This window comes from Pteropus alecto, unplaced genomic scaffold (assembly GCF_000325575.1).
Source record: "Pteropus alecto unplaced genomic scaffold, ASM32557v1 scaffold98, whole genome shotgun sequence".
Taxonomy (NCBI): Eukaryota; Metazoa; Chordata; class Mammalia; order Chiroptera; family Pteropodidae; genus Pteropus; species Pteropus alecto.
This window is the reverse complement of record NW_006443570.1, coordinates 2,989,857-3,007,854: the sequence shown is the minus strand read 5'-3', so window position 1 is coordinate 3,007,854 and position 17,998 is coordinate 2,989,857. Positions and strand designations below refer to the sequence as shown.

The following is a 17,998-nucleotide window of genomic DNA, read 5'->3' as shown; positions in this document are numbered from 1 at the left end:
ATGGCGGCGGCGACACCGCTTGGGAGGGGAGAAGGGGCGGGAATACGAGGAGGGTGGGACGTACCATCCCCACCCCGGGGAAGAGAGGAGGAACACACCAAGGGGAAAAGGAAGTCCTGCTGGGAACACCAAGGAACGCCCCCTCGCCCCACCCAAGCGTGGATCTTCCCACTCCCCTGGGCCTAGGGTGCGCTGTACCCGCGGGGCACGCCCCTTTCCCCCAGGGCCAATGAAAAGAGCCGGTCGAGATCCCTTAGTTTTATGAATGGGTCCCGCACCCACCCATCCGCTGGCTGGCCTTCTCCCGCCAAAGGGTCCAGTTAAGAGACCGCTGGCACCTTAAGACACCTGTCCTACAGCAGAGTCTTAATCGTCTTATTCTCTGGCTCGCTTCATGAAATCTTTGAATAAACTGGCCCACGTTTTGTTACATAATTCCTCTAGGACCAGGTATCTCCAGACATTCGACACAAATAATGGTGTTCTGTATAGAAATTCGTAAGTTCGGTTCTTGGCACGTGGTCGCTCTTTAAACAGTTACAAAAATAAATGTAGCCTTTATTACCAAGTAATATAAGACATAATTAACCCTAGCATAGGGGAGCAGAATGAGGTGATAAAATGAATAACAACTGTGTATTACTTTCTCTCTGGGGAAAGGCTGGGTTTTAAGTATGACAGTGCCTGGCATCATAAGTGCTCAAAAATATAAATCCAGATTCGTTTTAAGCAGAATAAAGAATTAGCAGAAAAGGAATTAGGCTTGCTAACTGTGGGTCAAGAGTGGCTAGGAGTTCATAAGTCAAATGAGGGCTTCTGGTAAAAGAATAGAAAAGAGAAAGAAGTAAAGACAGGAGATTGGCCCCATCAGTTTTAGATTTTTTTAAAATATCCGACTAAAAACAGTAGCAAACAACTGTAAATCTAGAACTGTAGTAAGATTACAACATGATAAAAGGGAAGCCATGAAATAACAGCTTCCATTTTATTTTTTTAAACCAGGGAACATACTGGAAATTTGTTCCTGACTCAAATCATTTGACTTCATTGCTGCACTGCCCACATCAAAGACTCTAAGCAATGTGAAAGGATAGATATCCTAGATCTTATCAATAAACCGAGACCCCTCCTAAACTAGCTGGATTCACAGACAGAAAAAAAACCATCACTGCCTTATTCTATTACTCAATAACAAGATACAATGTGGTTCCATTACATAATAAAGTCACTTACCAAACAAGATCTTCTCACAAAGCTTACTTTTTTAAAAAGCATGTAAAAATTATACATTTGTACATATACACACTATACTTTTACAGTCTGATAGTCCAATGGTTCAACCGTTAATTTAGGGATTTTTTTTTATGGTTTCCCCTTCCAGATTCTTTGTCACTCCCTTGGCTCTACCCTAACATGACATCATTCTATCACACATCTACTAAATCAAGTAAATGTTCATTTATCCCAGTAAGCACAATCTATCTGGTGACTCTGGAGAGCAAGATTTCTAAAAAGGTCTGGTGTATACTGAGGCAATGGGATAGGTCTGTTCACACAGGTAGGAAGGAAGTGGCATAAGAAGAATCACGACCACAGGGAACAGCCTTCCAGAGCAGGAGTGCTCACACCTAGTGGTCCAGTGTTCACCCATTAAAAAACAATCAAAACCTACTCTGCACCCAGCAGAAGTTACTGAGAGTCCCATAAAGCAAGTCACACTGGTTCTCAAAGGAAGTAGCTATTCAAGGAATCGATGGAGGAGAGTCACTTTGAACAGTGGTGGTTTGACATTTGTGGAAGAAGTCACTTGAACTCTTACAAAGAGAATTTTTAAGGAGCTGCGCTTCCCTGGAAAATTCAGGAAAACCAGCAAGAGAGAGGATGGTTTTCATCTTTTCATAAAGTTCTTCTCCAAAGCTACTGAAGTTCTCTGTAGAGAGTAGATATTCCGCTTCACCCGATCCTCTAGGGAGGAGGTAGATGCGCTCTCTAGCTTCATGCGGCTAGGGAGAGAACACAGGAGAATGTAACAATCATGTCAATTGGTCAACTCTCTAGCAGAATTAGAAAAAACAGGTTGCTAGCCACAAAGCAGCTGTAGAAACACAAGCTCTTTTAAACCCGCATAGATAACTTTGAGTGATTCCATCTGGAATTCAATTTTTTAAAACAGTTCCATAAGGGAAAATTTATTTGTTTTGGAAAATAAGTCAAAGCCTCATTGGAAAAAGGGTTCTTGAGCCATGAATTCTTATTTTAAAAAAAGGCCAAGGAGATTTAATTAAAAATACCAATTTACTTCTCCTCCCCTCAAATCAAAAACATCCCACTGTCTGGCCAGAAGCTGGGAGTAGTGACAAAGGTGGTCTGGAGGCTGAGCTCCCATGTTCTCCCTGTGCAGACACAGAAACACTGGGAACAAAATGAATGAATCAGATGCCCAACTGCCTCCTTGGGATCATTGCCATGAAAGCTGTTAGGCAGAAAGAAGATGCACTCACTGGATAAACTTCCCGTCCCGGGAATCCAGCTTCTCCAGCCTCTGCTCCCGTTCATCATCTTTAGCATGCCTCTTGAGGATGTTCAGTCTCTCTTCCTCCCGCCACTTGGCGTTTTCCATCATCTCTTGCCGTTTTCGCTCTAATTCCTCTGATGAGAGCTTTCTGTTGAATACAAAAACCATCCTATCAGGTCTGCTCCTCTCCCAGCAAAAAAAAAAAAAAAAAGAAAGAAAATAGAACCACCTCAGGGAGAACAGATATCAGGTAGGACCTCAGTTCTCCAGCTCACTGCTCTCTTTCCACGGATATGCCCAGCCCAGTGCCAAATTCAGTACGAGTTTCTTTCCTTCCTAACATCTTGGTCTGGTGGTGTCATCCAAATTTCAAAGACTTTTAATGAACGATTCCATACTCTCACTCAATAATCTCTGGAGTGATCATTTTGAAACATTATAAAATATTCCAGTTGCTTGCTCAACAACTTATAGAAGAACAGAGGACTAAGTTATCTGTGTGACTGCTACCATCTACCCACTGGAGATGCTTAGAAATGCATAGATATAGCCCATAAGCATACCACTTTAGGACCAAGCTAGAAACCAGATCCCTGAAGAATTCAACTTAACCTCGGAAAATAATAGGTGGGTCTTCTTTCCTCACTGCAAATGAAATTAGAGCAAGAAAAGGAGGTGATGAACCAATTCGATCACTATTTAATAATGTCAGACATCCAAATCCATTGCTTATCAAATGAATATGATGTACAGATCCTCCTCTAACAGGAAAAATAATTATCGGAGTCCAATTTTGAGAAACAAACTTAAGATACTAAGACTTGACATTACTTATAGTGAAATGACATGCTCCCTTTCCAAAGTCCCACTAAATGAAATATGTAAAACCACAAAGAGAAAGGGAGAGAAGATAATACTGGTTAGAGATGTCAACAAATTGGATAACGGAAGTGGATGACAAACGGTGAACTACTTTAACAAGCTGGAGGAAACTGAATCCTAAGTGCCCCATACTAACCAGAAACAAAATCCGGGCAAAGACCAGAAACTGCAGGCCCCAAATACTTTGGAGAATGGCAGTGAGGCATAGGGCTGAAAATAAAAGGACTAAAGTCTGTAAAAGAAGCAATTAAGACACTGCTGGGTCCTCATGCCTAACTTGGGGAAGCCAGTGACTACTCTCGCAAACGTCTACAGGAGACCTTCCAGAGGGAAGACCCTCCCGATTGTTTCTAGGGAACTAAACCAGACAGGAGATCAGCTAAAAACCAGTTCAAACCTAATCTCCCATCGGTAGACAAGCCTGCCCATACCCAATACAGTAATTTCAGCTTTTTAGTGCCTTACTCCTAAATATGACTAGACAGTGAAATTATCACCAAACATTTCAGTAAAGGCTCTAACATGAAAGATAGAGACCAATGCAAAAAAGGGAACTTAAAAGATGAAGCACAAAACAAAAATTTTATATATTTACAGTGAAAATCTCACTCTGACATAAGTGAAAGGTATTACATCATTGAAATGAGAAATACGAGACTTTTTTGAAGAACAATCAGAACACAAACGAGCTCTTAGAAATTAGGGAGAACAAAGAAATTATTTAAGAAACAACACCATAATTCCCAAAACTGAAAGCCATCATAGGTCAGACTGAAAGAGGCAAATATTGACCCTAGAAAATATGTAAAGAAAGGAAGTGTAACCTTGGTATTCTGCTTGGCAGTGAAAAGTATCAGTGAATAATATTTACATAACATAGTAACACGAATCCGCATACTGATTAAACCAAAAATTGTGATATAATAGAAAGATGAGGGAAAAAAAACATGGGACTGAGAGTGTATAAGAGCGCATTTACTCTAAGGCCACATTTACTCATTTACTCTAACAATAAGAAAATATCTAAAACTGATGAATTAAGAGATGGCAACATAAGTATATTTTTAGAAAAAGATAGCTGCAAAAGGAACCGCAAAAAGCTGAAAGTGGTTGCCATAGGTAGCATGACTAGAGTGAGGTCAGGCAGGGCAAGGAAGTGGTGGTTTTTGTTATAAGACTTTTAATGCTTTCTGACTTTCATCTACGGCCATGCCACCCTGAACGTGCCTGACTGCTTCTGATCTCAGAAGCTAAGCCAAGCCTGATTAGTACTTGGATGGGAGACCACCTAGGAATACCAGGTGCTGTAGGTGCAAAAAATAAGTAAATAAATAATACTTTCATTTTTAAAAAAAATAAGCCAAACAGAAAAAGCTGAAAATCACGTATCACTTAAATATGGGATACAAGCCTAAAAGCAACAAATGAACAGGACAAACAGAGACTCATGGACATGAACAATGGACTAGCGGTTACCAGAGGGTAGTGAGGAGGGAAGAGGGGGAAGGTAGATGCGGAAAAAATTTAAATTATTTCTTCAATTAAAATAATTAATTAAATAAAATTTTTAAAAAATTGTACCTCTATAATGTAATTAATGCAAGAAATAATAACTCCATTTTCTGTTTCTTATTGCCACTTTTGTTCTGGGCAATTTACAACCCTAACTGAAGGAATTTTAGTCACTTCTGGGGTGTGACCTTATAGTGGTGTTTTCTGTTTGTTTTGAGCATACATATTTTTTAAATTATAAAAGTATTGTGTTGCCTGTATGAAATTTAGAAAGCACTGAAAGTAATGGAAAATAGTATAAATTAAATGGAAATCTCACAAGACTCCAAAAAATTTTTAAGAGAAAAAGTCTTAGTCTATGTAAAAATTGTTTTAGATTGAGAATCTCACTGCAAAAGAAAAACATCATTTCAGTTGGTAAAATTGTTTCAGATCACCAGTTAAAAGAAAACATACACACAAAAGAAAACACCAAAATTTAAAAATTCTCACAGAACTCTCAAGTCCTTGAGGAACTATCCAGTGTCTTTCAATCTGAGAAACACTGATTAAATAGTGCTAAGAAAGGTTTTACGGCCATAATTATTCTTTTTCTGTCTTAATTAGCATCATTTTAGCTACATAAAACAACCTCACTTACCTGGAACACCAAAACAAAATAAAGAGATATCACAAAATGCATACATCAAAGTTTCTGTGTTTTCATCCCTGGAAAAGAGAGGTCTTGAAGGCTCTAACTCATTTTAAATCACAAAATTCAACAAAAATCCAAGGGCAATAAGACTGACAAAGCAAGGCAAATTCAAGTGATGGCAGATGGCAAGAGAGACAAAATCAAAGCAGGATCTGAGAAAGCATGCTCATTTGCTGACCAAAAACCTTGAAATATATTAAAAAATACACACACTCATGAGCATCCATCCCTAAAACCAGTACGAATTACAGCACAGCTGAAGAACTGACCCAGTGTCACCAATAAAAGATTAAATTATGCGTAATAGGATCTGTCTGGGAAGACAGAGAAATATGTTAACATATTTTGGAAAACTGCCAGTCAAATTTAAACCTTTTAAAAAAGTTTCTGTTCCCTGGAAACTTAAGGAATCAGGCAATTAAGAGTTAAAAGGGACCTTAGAGTATGCCGCTCCTCGAACAACATAGTGAATACAAGAGGTTGTACACTCTCAGCGGTTTTCAATGTTAGCTACACATTAGAATCACTGGAGAACTTTAAAAGTCCTGATGTCTGTGGGGTGGCTCCATAATGTAGTGGTTAGCACATCAGCTTTACACACAGAAGGTCCTGGGTTTGCGCCCCAGGTGGAGCCAGGGACCATACACCGGGGGCGCCAGGCTCCAGGCCCCGGGTGCATACTGCGAGCACATGGGAGGAGACGCCCCACCTTTGGAGATTCAGTTCTTAAGCAGAGACAGCACCATCCGTAGGTCAGGAGTAGAAGTGGGGTGGGGGGGTTATTAAAAAGGGGGAATAAAAAGTACTGATGTCTGGGCCCACCCCCAGAGATTACGATGTAACAGGGCTGGGGTATAGCCAAGTAACGGAATTTTTTCTTTTTAAAGCTTCCCAGGTGAATCTAATGTGCAGCCAATGTATTTGGGCAGTAAAAGGAAGTTCACAAAAATTGCCCATCTCACCTAAACTTCTGCTAAGAGCAACCAAGACCAATAGAAACAGCCTTTCATGAGCACATCCTCAGGTGCCAGGACCCACTCCACATCCAACTCAAACACAGAGTCCATCTTAGGGTGTCTGCCTTCAAGGAAAGCACTCTGCTTCTCTTTCAGTTGATGCTTCAAGAAAGGAATACTCTCTCAAGAAAAGCTTCTCTGGGAAATATCAATGAGAATTAACATGTTTACAGATATTAAGAGACAGTCGATTCATTGTTCATTAAGTCAAAACTACTTACTTTGCCCTTTCAATGTATCTTGCATGGTGGGGAGGCAGGGCAGACTACTAAAAGTTGACAAGAAGAATAAAAAAGCTCATTGGGCAAAAAGCTGATACAGATTGTCCACTTGGTTTGAGCCACTCTTAGACTCAGGCCTGCAGAGTTTGACTCACCTGGTGTATCCAGGTGCGTGCCGCCTTTGGTAGACCTCTTTTTTAGGTGATGGGCTCTTAGTTTGGCCTCTCTCTCTCCTGTTTACCTTAGAGTTGTGCCTGTAACACACACAGAAGGCAGAGAGAAGAAAAGTTTTTACTATATAGGGGCTTTTATCATGTCCTTCAAACAGTGGAAGAAAAACTGTCTTAGAATTACAATCCAAATTGAAGAGAATAGAGGACAGATGTGGAAGAGAAACAAAGGCATAAAGATATATAACATCTGATACTAAACTCACTCAAGAGATTCCATACATATAAACATGTAGTTCTAGGTGCCTGAGCTTTACATTGAGGTTGGGAAAAAAATGATATAAAGGCAATAACAAAGTAAAGACATTTGGAAAAATTAATGAACGGACATCACCAAAAGCAAATACTTGCTATGACCAAGCCCACACAGGCACAGATAATTTCCCAGTGAATTCTCATACTCACAGTTTGCTTGGCCTTGGGGACCGTGACCTTCTGCCCAGGGATCGAGACCTCCTGTCCAGGGACCCTGCTTCTCTGGTGCTCTTCTTGCTGGCATGTCTGGGAGGTGAGTGGGAAGAGCTTCTGGACCTGGAGCGATTCTTCCACCCATGCACTCCCTTTGGCTCAGTCATCAGAGGACCCTGCAGTCCCTGGCTACGGTCAGAGTCTCTTATCTGTATCATCAAGGAAAGAAAGAAAGCCTATTCTTAGGAAAATCCAGTAGTTCAAGAGAAAATGCAGTGAAATGAGAAAACGAATGAGCACTGAGGTTCTGTAAGGAGCCAACTGTATAACTCGATCACAAAGAACCATATAAATTTAGGAAAGTTATCTTCAGAATTCCCTAAAAGAATGTACTCACCCAACCACCTAAACTGGCTTGGCTCTTCACTACAGCCTAAGGAAGAGCAAGAGCCAGAGCATACAGGACAGGACCTAAGGTTAAACTTACTGAGAGAAAAGAAGGAAGCCAGTACATTTGTCTAAAGTCATCAATCTTTACATTTAAATGTATACATTTCATGAAAACTATTTGCAGAGGGATGGGCGGAATGCCTAAGTGTTCCATTGGTGGTTTAGCCTGTTTGCTTAGAGGCCCCTCAGCCAGTCAGAGGCTCAGGGATAAGGAATGGGCTTGTTTCCCAGGAGCCCCTGTCTTTGCTGCCCAAACTCCCTTCTTCCCATATGATGTTTAACTGGTTGCTAAAAATGCTCTGCGTCGAAAGGGCTGCCAAGTTGACACACTCCACAGTCCCATAACCGCTCCCTTTGAGCCCCCATTCTTACCTGTAAGCCATATCCAGGAACTTTGGACAAAACAGAGGAAGAATTTGCCATCTTCTTTTGAGATCTATGAGATAAAAACACACATTCATTGTAAAAGAAACCGCATAAATGTCCAGTTTAAATCTCTTGTGCTGAAACTTGTTTCCTCCTTCAAACACGACCTTTCCCACCTCCTAGTTATTACTTGGGAGTGTGTCTCTCTATTTGGACTGTCATTGCTGGAAGATGCATCAGCACAGTTATGTTTTTCCTGTGAAAAACCGTGGGCCTAGCTTTTCAGCCCCAACGCCTGAATACATTCTCCTCTCACCTCGTGCTGCTATTCCAGGGACTAAGAGTGAGTCAGCAGTGACAATGCTGACAACTCCCACAGAGAAGACACAGAATGGGCCCACATGAGCCCATTAATGCATTTTTTTTTAAAACCTATATAAAACTCACTTTAGTCTTAGAGGAATCACAAACTGAGATGAAGTCATAACCAGGATGTCTGACTAAAGACCTACAAGGCTACAGTCAGCTCTGTTATGGGGTCATGCCAAGATCTCCAAGGAACTCTGGTGCTAGATGGCACTCTGTGGGTACAGGGCCCATGTCTGAGTTCATTACTTAAACCCCAATACCTCCCAGCATAGAGCAGGCGTTCAGTTAGTGTCTGTGGAATGAATGAGTGAATGAACCAATGATGAGGGAGGCCTGCCTCCACGTGCTCACCTCCCCCGGCTGCGCTCATCCTCACTGCTGCAACGATCACTACTTGAGCTCCTGTGCTTATGTTTCTTGTGCTTCTTTTTCTTCTCCTTCTTTTTCTTCTTCTCCTTTTTTTCCAGACTCAGTTGCAACTAGAAAATGCCCAGAACATAACCACACAAGATTACTGAGACCCCTGTCAGTCCTTCTGAGAGGACTGGGTTGTGCACGAACTACCTGATTCCAAGCCTCTGAGTCTTGGTGGGGCCAGGACATTATCAGAGTTTCTCTGTCAGCAACAGAGGGAGGGTCTTAACCCTGGTTATGCATAAATGCTCCCTAGACTAGTGAACAGAATCTCTGGTGGGTGAGGCTTGTACTTTTAAACAGTCCTTGGAAGCACTGCCTAGGTGTTTCCATCTGTCAAAAGAACTCCGACTCCACTGAAAGCAATCAGGGACTGCAAAATCAATCTTTAAATTTTCCTTACCAACTGATCCAAGAAACAATCACATAATATGTCATGTGAATGGTGAATGGGCCCTGGAGGCTCTACCACTTCATCTCCTAAACACGATGTATAATCATGCTTTCCATAGGCATATCCTATACCCCTCTTTTTCTAGAAGAAAATGGCATCGCATGGTGCTTTTCCAACCAAAAAACATAAAAGAGAAAATCAAACTTAATTAAGCTTGATAAATTAATACTGTATAAAATCACTAGGAAAAGTTCTCTAAAAGACAAAATTTTAAAATCATTCTATTTTCCCTCTTGAAGGTAAGAGTGAATGGAGAGTTCTCATGCTAAGTAGCTAAAAGATCAATCCTTATTTGATGCGTTACTTACCAATTCTTTGATTTTCTTCATTTTCACAGGATTATTCAATACCTCTCTTTTTTTCTCCTCTTCTTTCTTCCTGAAGAAAGGGAATTGTAAAAATCATGACTATTTCTTTTGGAAAGTAGATTAAGTCATTCATTCTACTCTCCACAATTCTATGTAGCAATCTTTTAGTGAAATGCATCCAGATAGGCCCTATGCTGAAATCTACATGGTGGTGCGGAAGCCAGAAATCTTCCCCATGTCTGCATAAGGGACTGAATGCAGTGGGGAAAGTCCACACTGGTTCTCTGTGGTGCAAGAAAGTGAGTTTGGTCTTCTTGTTAGGCTTCATGCTCAGGGCTCCCCAACTGATCAAGTCAATGGCTGTCATTTGTGTCAGCTGGTTGCTGTGTATCAACTGGTTGCAACATTCCAATACTACTTCCACTGGCAGCATGTTAACCACCTGGGAAATAAAGAGAATGGATTCCTCTTTCAAGAAGTCTCACTCTGTTAGATTGTTCATAGGCGGATAAATTGGTCAACCTTCCTGGAGGACAGTTTGGTAACACTTATCACAGCCTGCACATACTCTTTGGCCTCACAAATACTGTAAGGAAATAATCAAGGAAGGTCACTATAAAGGTGTTTGTATTATAACAACGAAAATTTGGAAACAAGTTAGGGACCCAACGAGAGAGTATTCAAAGAATAAATTACAGCATATCCATATAAAATAGAGATAAAAATGATGTTATAGAAGCATAGTTAGTGACATAGAAAGATAACTTGTTTCCAAATTTTCGTTGTTATAATACAAACACCTTTATAGTGACCTTCCTATGATTAGGTGAAAAAAAAGTAGACTATAAAAAAAGTCACAATATTAATACACCAATGTTCAGAGCAGCATTATTCACAACAGCCAAAAGGTGAAAATAAGCCAAATGTCCATCCACAGGTAAATGGATAAACAAAATGCATACAATGAGATATTATTCAGTCTGAAAAAGAAGGAAATTCTGACAACATGGATGAAACTTGAAGACATTATGCTAAGTGAAACAGTCACAAAAAGTCAAGTATTATAAAATTTCACTTATATGAAGAGATAGATGGTGGTGATGGTTGCATAATAATATGAATGTACTTAATGCCACTGAACGTAGACTTAAAAGTGGTTAAAATGGTAAATACTATCTTATGTATATCTTACAATTAAGAAGCTAACAAAATGGAAGAAAATATTTGCATATACAAACTGTATAATATCTTTCCATATACATATGTAATATCTTTAATATACAACTTTAAAAGAATTTTCAAAAGAAAAAATATAAACAAATAAATATTTTTCAATGTTCAACCTTACACGCTTGAAATAAAACATTGCAAATTAAAATCCCCCAAAATAATATGCACACCATGATCTCATTTAGTGTCCAAATGCAGCTCTACTCTGATTTGTTACATATTAGGGTTTCAAGTAAGAGTCTAAATTTTTAAAGGGTTCTGCTGCAAAAAAGGGGGAGATGGGGAAAGAAGGCCTGTTCACCCACCTAACCAACTCTACACATATCCCCAAATTTCCAAGAAGCTGTCAGCCTTTCTCACCTTGCTCCTACCTCTTATTTTTTTTTAAAGGTCAACAATAAATGAATAAATTTGGTCTGGCCTAGTCTGGTCTAGTCCATTTGCCAATTTCCCAGATGGCCTAGATCAGGCACCCTTAATGGGGCCTCCTTCCCAACATCATGAAGCCCAAATAGAGACAAATCCTTTCACATGACAGAGAAAGCTAAGAGAAAACCAACTGTGAAGTGAGAGGCCATATAACATCTTCTACTAAGCATCTCTGTAACAAAACCCACTTCCCAGTCCCTCATCCAGTACCTGATGATGAAAAGTGGGTCCTCCCGAATTTTGCTGGCCATGTCAAGAAGGGAATTGGCACCTGATGGGGCAAAGATAGAGCCTGGGAGGAGTCCTGTCTCTGAAGAACAGCCCACCTCTTTCTCTTCCATCTTCTCAAAAACATATTTGTCAATGGGGCGCCCCAGCAAGTATTCATCACGATTTACCATCCCACCAGGACCCTGGTACATCCAGTCCAATTTTTCTTCTTTTTTCCTGGTTCAATGGAAAAAAAATGTTATCGAAGAGAATGTAGATGCCTGCAAACCTACACACAAAACCTGAACATGAGGAATAGATAACTGCAGCGGGTTAGAACAAGACCCATTCTATAGGCACCTACCATAGGCTAAACATGGTACTACTCCACATGGCACACAGGAAGAAATGGTGCCTGCCAGCATGGAGCTTACCACTTAGAGGAGAGATCATTTCCACATAAATAAACCAGTTTTTGAGGAAAAACAGTGTTCCTCAACCTGTGGCATGGATCTTTGCCCAGGGCTCCTCAAGTCTCCTCTACAAAGTCTTTATATTATGCTTTCATTTCGAGGATAATCTGAAACAATAAGCATATTCTGGATCATCTCATTACCAAGAACAATTTCAGTGACCACATGTGTAGTTGTGTTATTTGTATTTTGGTGCTTATTGTCAGTGACACTGGCATAAGTGGTAAAACTACATTTGAGAGGATAGTGAGAAAATGCTAGAGATAACCTAATAAATTATGCTTTGAAGCTAAAAGAGAATTACCAAATTATGTCATAATATCATGCCAAACAATTATTTCCCTGTGGTTCTGAGAGAAAAAAGTGGTGAGAAAATTGAACCTTCACACAACAGACGGTAAAGGCATGTTGACTTCATAAGAGCATGTGCAGAAGCAGCCAATACCACATTTGCACTACAAGCAGCAGTTTCATCAAAACAGAATTATTTATAATAGTAAATGTTTTTTGAATGACTTTTTAAATTTATATATTTATTTTTGTTTAAGATTATTTAACTACTATGAGCCTAAAGAATGTCTTCCTAGTTACGTCTTTGAACATTCTTAATAAGAATAATTTAAACCCATAATGGAGGGTCATAACTCTTTAAAAAATTTTTTCTATTAAAAGAATTGGTTTGAGAAATACTATATAGTCTATCATGAAGAACTGATTGTGGGCCAGTGGAGTTAAGCTCCACCAAGCTTGCCCAGTCACCTCAAGTCAAGATGGAGAAGTTATGAACAAGAAGTCGTACCCTGGCGAACTGTGGAAGACTATGGTGGGCCTTTATGATGAGTACCACAGTTAGTGGTGTCTTTCAAGCAATTAAAAGTTTTTGCCATTCTCCAGTGGGAGTAAACCAGAGACTACAAGGGAGTGTGACAGCTACTAAAACCAGGCCTCCACAGCTGGGAGGTAGCTTTGTAGGTTGAGGAGGTCTGTTTTCCATGATTGACTGCAGTATGGTTCAAGTTAGAGGGAAAGAAGATCCCAGGAATTCCATCACGAGTGCTGCCTTAACAGGAGCCACACTTGCAAGCAAGAAATGGACCAGTGGCCATGGCTATTCGGTCAGTTGTGACAGTTTCCTAGCTTTAACTGAAGGAGATGGCATCTTGTTGATAAGATTTGCCTTTGTGCAGTTTCCCAATGGTCTTTAATTTGCTGAAGACCCCTCCCAGTTGTCTTCAACCCAGTTACCACCCTCACCTTTTGGAGAATATGGACATCGATAGGACTTCTTTCCCAAGATTCTTTAACAGAATGAACTATAGTTCAAGAAGGATTTTGGAACAACAAGATACAGTCTGTTTTTAAATCATAGAACAACTATGGTCAAATAGACTATGAAGAGACATTCGGCACTTTTTTCTATTTAAAGGAACATGGGGGAGGGAAGATGAGATATAAAAACACATTTACTTATTCGCACTTGGATTGTATTCGTGATCAAAATAAATGTCTAACAGCATTAAAAGAAAATATAACAAGTGCTTAGAAGATAAAGGACCAAAGGGCAAATAATAGTGAAACATGACCATCATTTCCTTTGGGATTTCTCTGCCTGGTTTTTTGTGTTCTATTATTCAAATGAAAAACTTCTTGGGAGGAAAAAAAGAATAGATTATGAAAGAAGACTACATCAGCTCTTAAGAGAGTATGAACAGGAAGATCAGTGGTGACTAGAATATTCTAGGAGGCTCATTTTTCTAAAAGACAGTATAACATAATGGTTAAGAGAAACTTCTGGAGTCAGGCAACATGGATTTGAATCTTGACTCTAAAGCCAAGCAACTTCTCTGAGCCTTGGTGTCCTTGCCTGTAAAGTGGGAATAAAATAGTACCTACCTCACAGGGTCGTTGAGAGTAAATAAGTCAATGGATTTTTAAGGCATTCAGAAGAGTGCGTGGCACATAATAAGTACTAAATAAACACTAGCTGGTATTTTACTTTATCTATGTATGTGTTTCTCTCTCATCAGGTTTTCTTAAACTCCTAGATAGCTGGGACCACAGCTGATTCACTTGTGAATCCTAGACAGTTGCCTCATGATCACATATTCAGTGCTTGACATTTCATGGGCAATGGATCTTGAGCTAGACAATACTTTTTGAAAGAAAAGTAGGTCTTAGTATTTTAGTAGGAGGACTTTTAAAAGGATATGTCAAAGATAACTGGAGGGATAATGTCTCTGCATGCCTGACACTGACAGTGATGGGGTTGTTGGAAATAAATATTCGTTTATTCATTTGTAAACATTTACTCGCACATTTCCTATGTGCCAGACAGATGACTAAGGCCAGAAGGATGAAAAAGATTCAGGTAGCTGAGTTGCTCATAGGTTACTGGATGCAGCATATAGGTTAACAAATTACCCAATGGTGCTGATGAGAGCTAAGTATGTGTTGAGGTGATTCTGGGACACTCGAAGTAGAACTGCCCGGTAGGCAGCTGAACGTACAGAGACACAAGAGTCTGAGTGGAATAAATTTGAGAGTTATCAGCATGAAGTAGACAACTGGTGCTAGAGGAATGAAGGAGCTCTCAGAGAGAGAGAGAATAAAAGGAGAAGAACCGTAAGCCTTGGGAGCATAAGCAGTTGTGAAAGAAAAGAGGCTAAGTTAATGAAGAGAAAAGATAATATGAAGAAATAGGAGGACAACGAACCTGTAAGCAAAGCAGCAAAACATTTCCAGGGAAGGGCAACTGGGTCAAATACAAAATAAAGGATATGAAAAACAAAGACAAATACTTCTATAAAGTAGTACTTTCATGGCTCTGTCTAGTCTTAAAAGGATTCAACTAATATCAGTCCTACTCAGACCCTCTAGTAAGAGAACATATTGTATAGCTGAGATCCAGGGCCACTGGTTCCTGGTTCCACCACTAACCAGCTAAGTAACTGTGCACGTCCATATCCTCATGTCTGAAATGGATCTAGTAACTACTGTTTCTCATTGTTACTCTGACTTTTTAAATGAGAAAATATTTAGAATAAAAGCCAAACAAAAGTGAAGTGATCTATATATATTTTGTTGTTGCTATCATTAAGGATATAGATCAAGTTCTCAATCAAGGCTGTCCATTAGGATCTTAAAATATATCCTTGACCCACACACTGCCTGCTATTCTCAGGGAATCTGCTTGGGTGGGAATCACTCTCATCTTTGTTTAATCTTCCAAGAACATGAGAAATACTAGTATAGACCACTATCTAGAAAACATAATTTGCTAACATTATCAGTAAATACTAAAACAACACTCTATTGCAGAGAGAGACCTGAAGATCCAGGATGAGTATTAAGGTTTTTATTTGTTTTGAGAGATGTATTTCAATTATAGAAATGATTATCTGAACCACAGAAGTGAATTGTTAGATAGTAAAAGGTTTTTATTGGTATTTTATAGGATAAATTAAAAGCCTGACACTGTGCAAAGAACTATACAAAGCAGTCAGACCGACAAGCAGATCATCTAAATACATCTGCAACTATAGACAAAAAAAAGGATCTACATGCTGACCTTTGTGTTTTATAACGTTAGAGGATATGTGAGGGGGCAAAAAAAAATCAAAAGAAAATAAAATCACCTTCTTCCCATTTGCAACAGATAAGCAGGCATGAAGGTCAGCAACAGGGTAAACGCTTAACTCCCAGCTCTGAGGCTGTTCATCAAAACTCCGACCTCATTAATTAGACTCTGTAAAGCCCAAATTTCTGGCACATCGGGCATTTGAATATGTGTAATGCTTCACTGAATAAAAATTTCAAAATAATTTTTACTTTTGGTTAGTTGGAAAGTGAACTTTTATGACTGATGGGTATTCAGTCTAAAATTGAGTATCTGTTTTAAAATCAAGGGTTCACAAAGTCTAAAACTTTACATATAACAATGTATATTCACCTTATAAGCTGCCCAGGAATTAATTTGAATGTTTGAAATTTATTGACATTAAATTATAATGTAAAATATATAATTTATATAATGTATATTAAAGTATTTAATGTATGTCTATGGTAAAAAAAAGAATTTCATTTTCATATCTCATTTTACGTATTAACGTCCTAAAAATATTTTAAAATTCTAAAACTGCATTTATTTTAAAACGTTTCAAATTTCATACTTAAGTCAGAATGGCATTCTCCCCAATTCATTAACCTGAAAAAATGTGCTTGTTATCCTGCCTAAGTTTCATAATGCCATCTCCATGAATTGAAGCTAAGTCTCACATGTACACACATACAACCTTGAATGTCACAAATCCTCCTGTCATGAAATTATTAAGGAAAAGCTCTCTATATTCGATGGGGGATACACTCCACACACTACCTTGGAGACTTGCACACAAGGATATAAACAAGGGCAATGATAGTACAGATTCCTAATTGTATTCCATCTGTAGTTTTTATTCAATTGATTTAAGAATGTACTGCATATTTTATGCTTTTTATTTTCCTCAGAGTCCATTTACTCCCACTTCCTTTTATGAGATGGGTAGGGTAATTATTATCTGCTACTCCTATCCTATATTATAAAAGAGGAAACTGAAGTAGAATAAAATCAGCAACAGGTGGGACTGTCCACAGTCACACAGCTTTTACTGACAGCCACATCATTCTCCTCGTTCAATGACCCCTTGAAGTGACCCTTTGAAAATACAAAAATAAGAACAGAGGCCTTGACACATACTGAGGGGCAATCATCCTCAGTCATGGTTATTTGTCAATCATCTACCATGAACATGGCCTATACTAAGTGCTTTACATGTTATCTCATTTGATCCTCAACAAACCTGGGTATTCTCACTCTCCTGGGTCTACTGAGTTAACCAAGGCTCCAAAACTTGCAGTTACATGGCTAGGCTAGTACATGCAAAGCCAGTCCCCAAAACCAGGTCAGTCTGACTCCAAAACCCATGCTCTTAAGCATCAATTCTGCAACAACTGGATAAATCACCTCTGGGCCAGTTCTTTAGTTCCCTACATGCCGAGGCACCCCCAGCCCAAACTGCCCCACTGCACCCTCAGCTCCTGGCTTACTTGACAGCCCCGACATCCTCCGCATAGCGCTGCATCTCTTCCCGGGCCCTCTCCTCCCGCAGCTCCCGCTGAAGCTCCTCAATCTTCTTCCGCTCAGCCTCATGTTTCTGCTCAGCCTTCCACACTTTCTCCACATTGCGGAGGGTCTGCGGGTGCCAGCTCTTCTTCAGATTCTGTGGTAAATGAAAGGAAAGAGAAAACATATCAGGGAGTGTGTGGGTGGTGAGTAAAATTGGCCCTGCCCCACCCACCCCTCTATACTCTATTCATGCTAAGGCGGGCATGTGTAAGGGCAAGAGGTCTATAACAAAGACAAGGTTGGCACTCAGTACTCTCTCATACATCAGGGTTGAGGGTGTTGTTCAAGTACACAAAGGTTCAGGACAGAATGGGCCCTTCCTGGATTCCCTTCAAATACCTTTAGCCTGAAATGCATATGAGTCTGACTTCCATTGACCATGCCTGAAGTGAGGGTTGATGATGACAATATAGGAGCAATAGGGCAGGAAAGTTGGAAAGCATAGACTCTGAAAGGCAACAGAACTCAAATGCCTTTGGCACTGAACATTCATTCTTACGAACACATCCTTCTTTTCCTTAACCTGCCTTAAACTCGCATGGTTTACAACCCCACCTAGTACTTCTTTCAACTTTCCTTCCCAGGAATCTCTCCTTGGTTCTGACTTCCCTATCACCCTCAAGGAATGCTTCTCCTCCCCCTCCTCCCCATGA

The 17,998-nt window shown here is 39.7% G+C and overlaps 1 protein-coding gene and 1 pseudogene across 1 annotated transcript in view; one reads left to right on the top strand and one right to left on the bottom strand.

Moving 5' to 3' along the window:
• Positions 1-537: 537 nt before the first annotated feature.
• CWC25 (CWC25 spliceosome associated protein homolog) overlaps positions 538-17,998 on the bottom strand; it is a 19,313-nt gene continuing 1,852 nt past the window's right edge. Inside the window, exons 2-10 of the mRNA XM_006924723.3 lie at positions 17,267-17,439; positions 11,709-11,945; positions 9,840-9,909; positions 9,015-9,142; positions 8,301-8,364; positions 7,476-7,687; positions 6,996-7,094; positions 2,502-2,663; positions 538-2,003 (exon numbers count right to left, since the gene is read on the bottom strand). Coding sequence (XP_006924785.1) covers positions 1,889-2,003; positions 2,502-2,663; positions 6,996-7,094; positions 7,476-7,687; positions 8,301-8,364; positions 9,015-9,142; positions 9,840-9,909; positions 11,709-11,945; positions 17,267-17,439 — 1,260 coding nt within the window. The 3' untranslated portion in view covers positions 538-1,888. The remainder of the gene's footprint in view (positions 2,004-2,501; positions 2,664-6,995; positions 7,095-7,475; positions 7,688-8,300; positions 8,365-9,014; positions 9,143-9,839; positions 9,910-11,708; positions 11,946-17,266; positions 17,440-17,998) is intronic.
• On the top strand, positions 12,085-17,256 carry LOC102894617 (annotated as a pseudogene).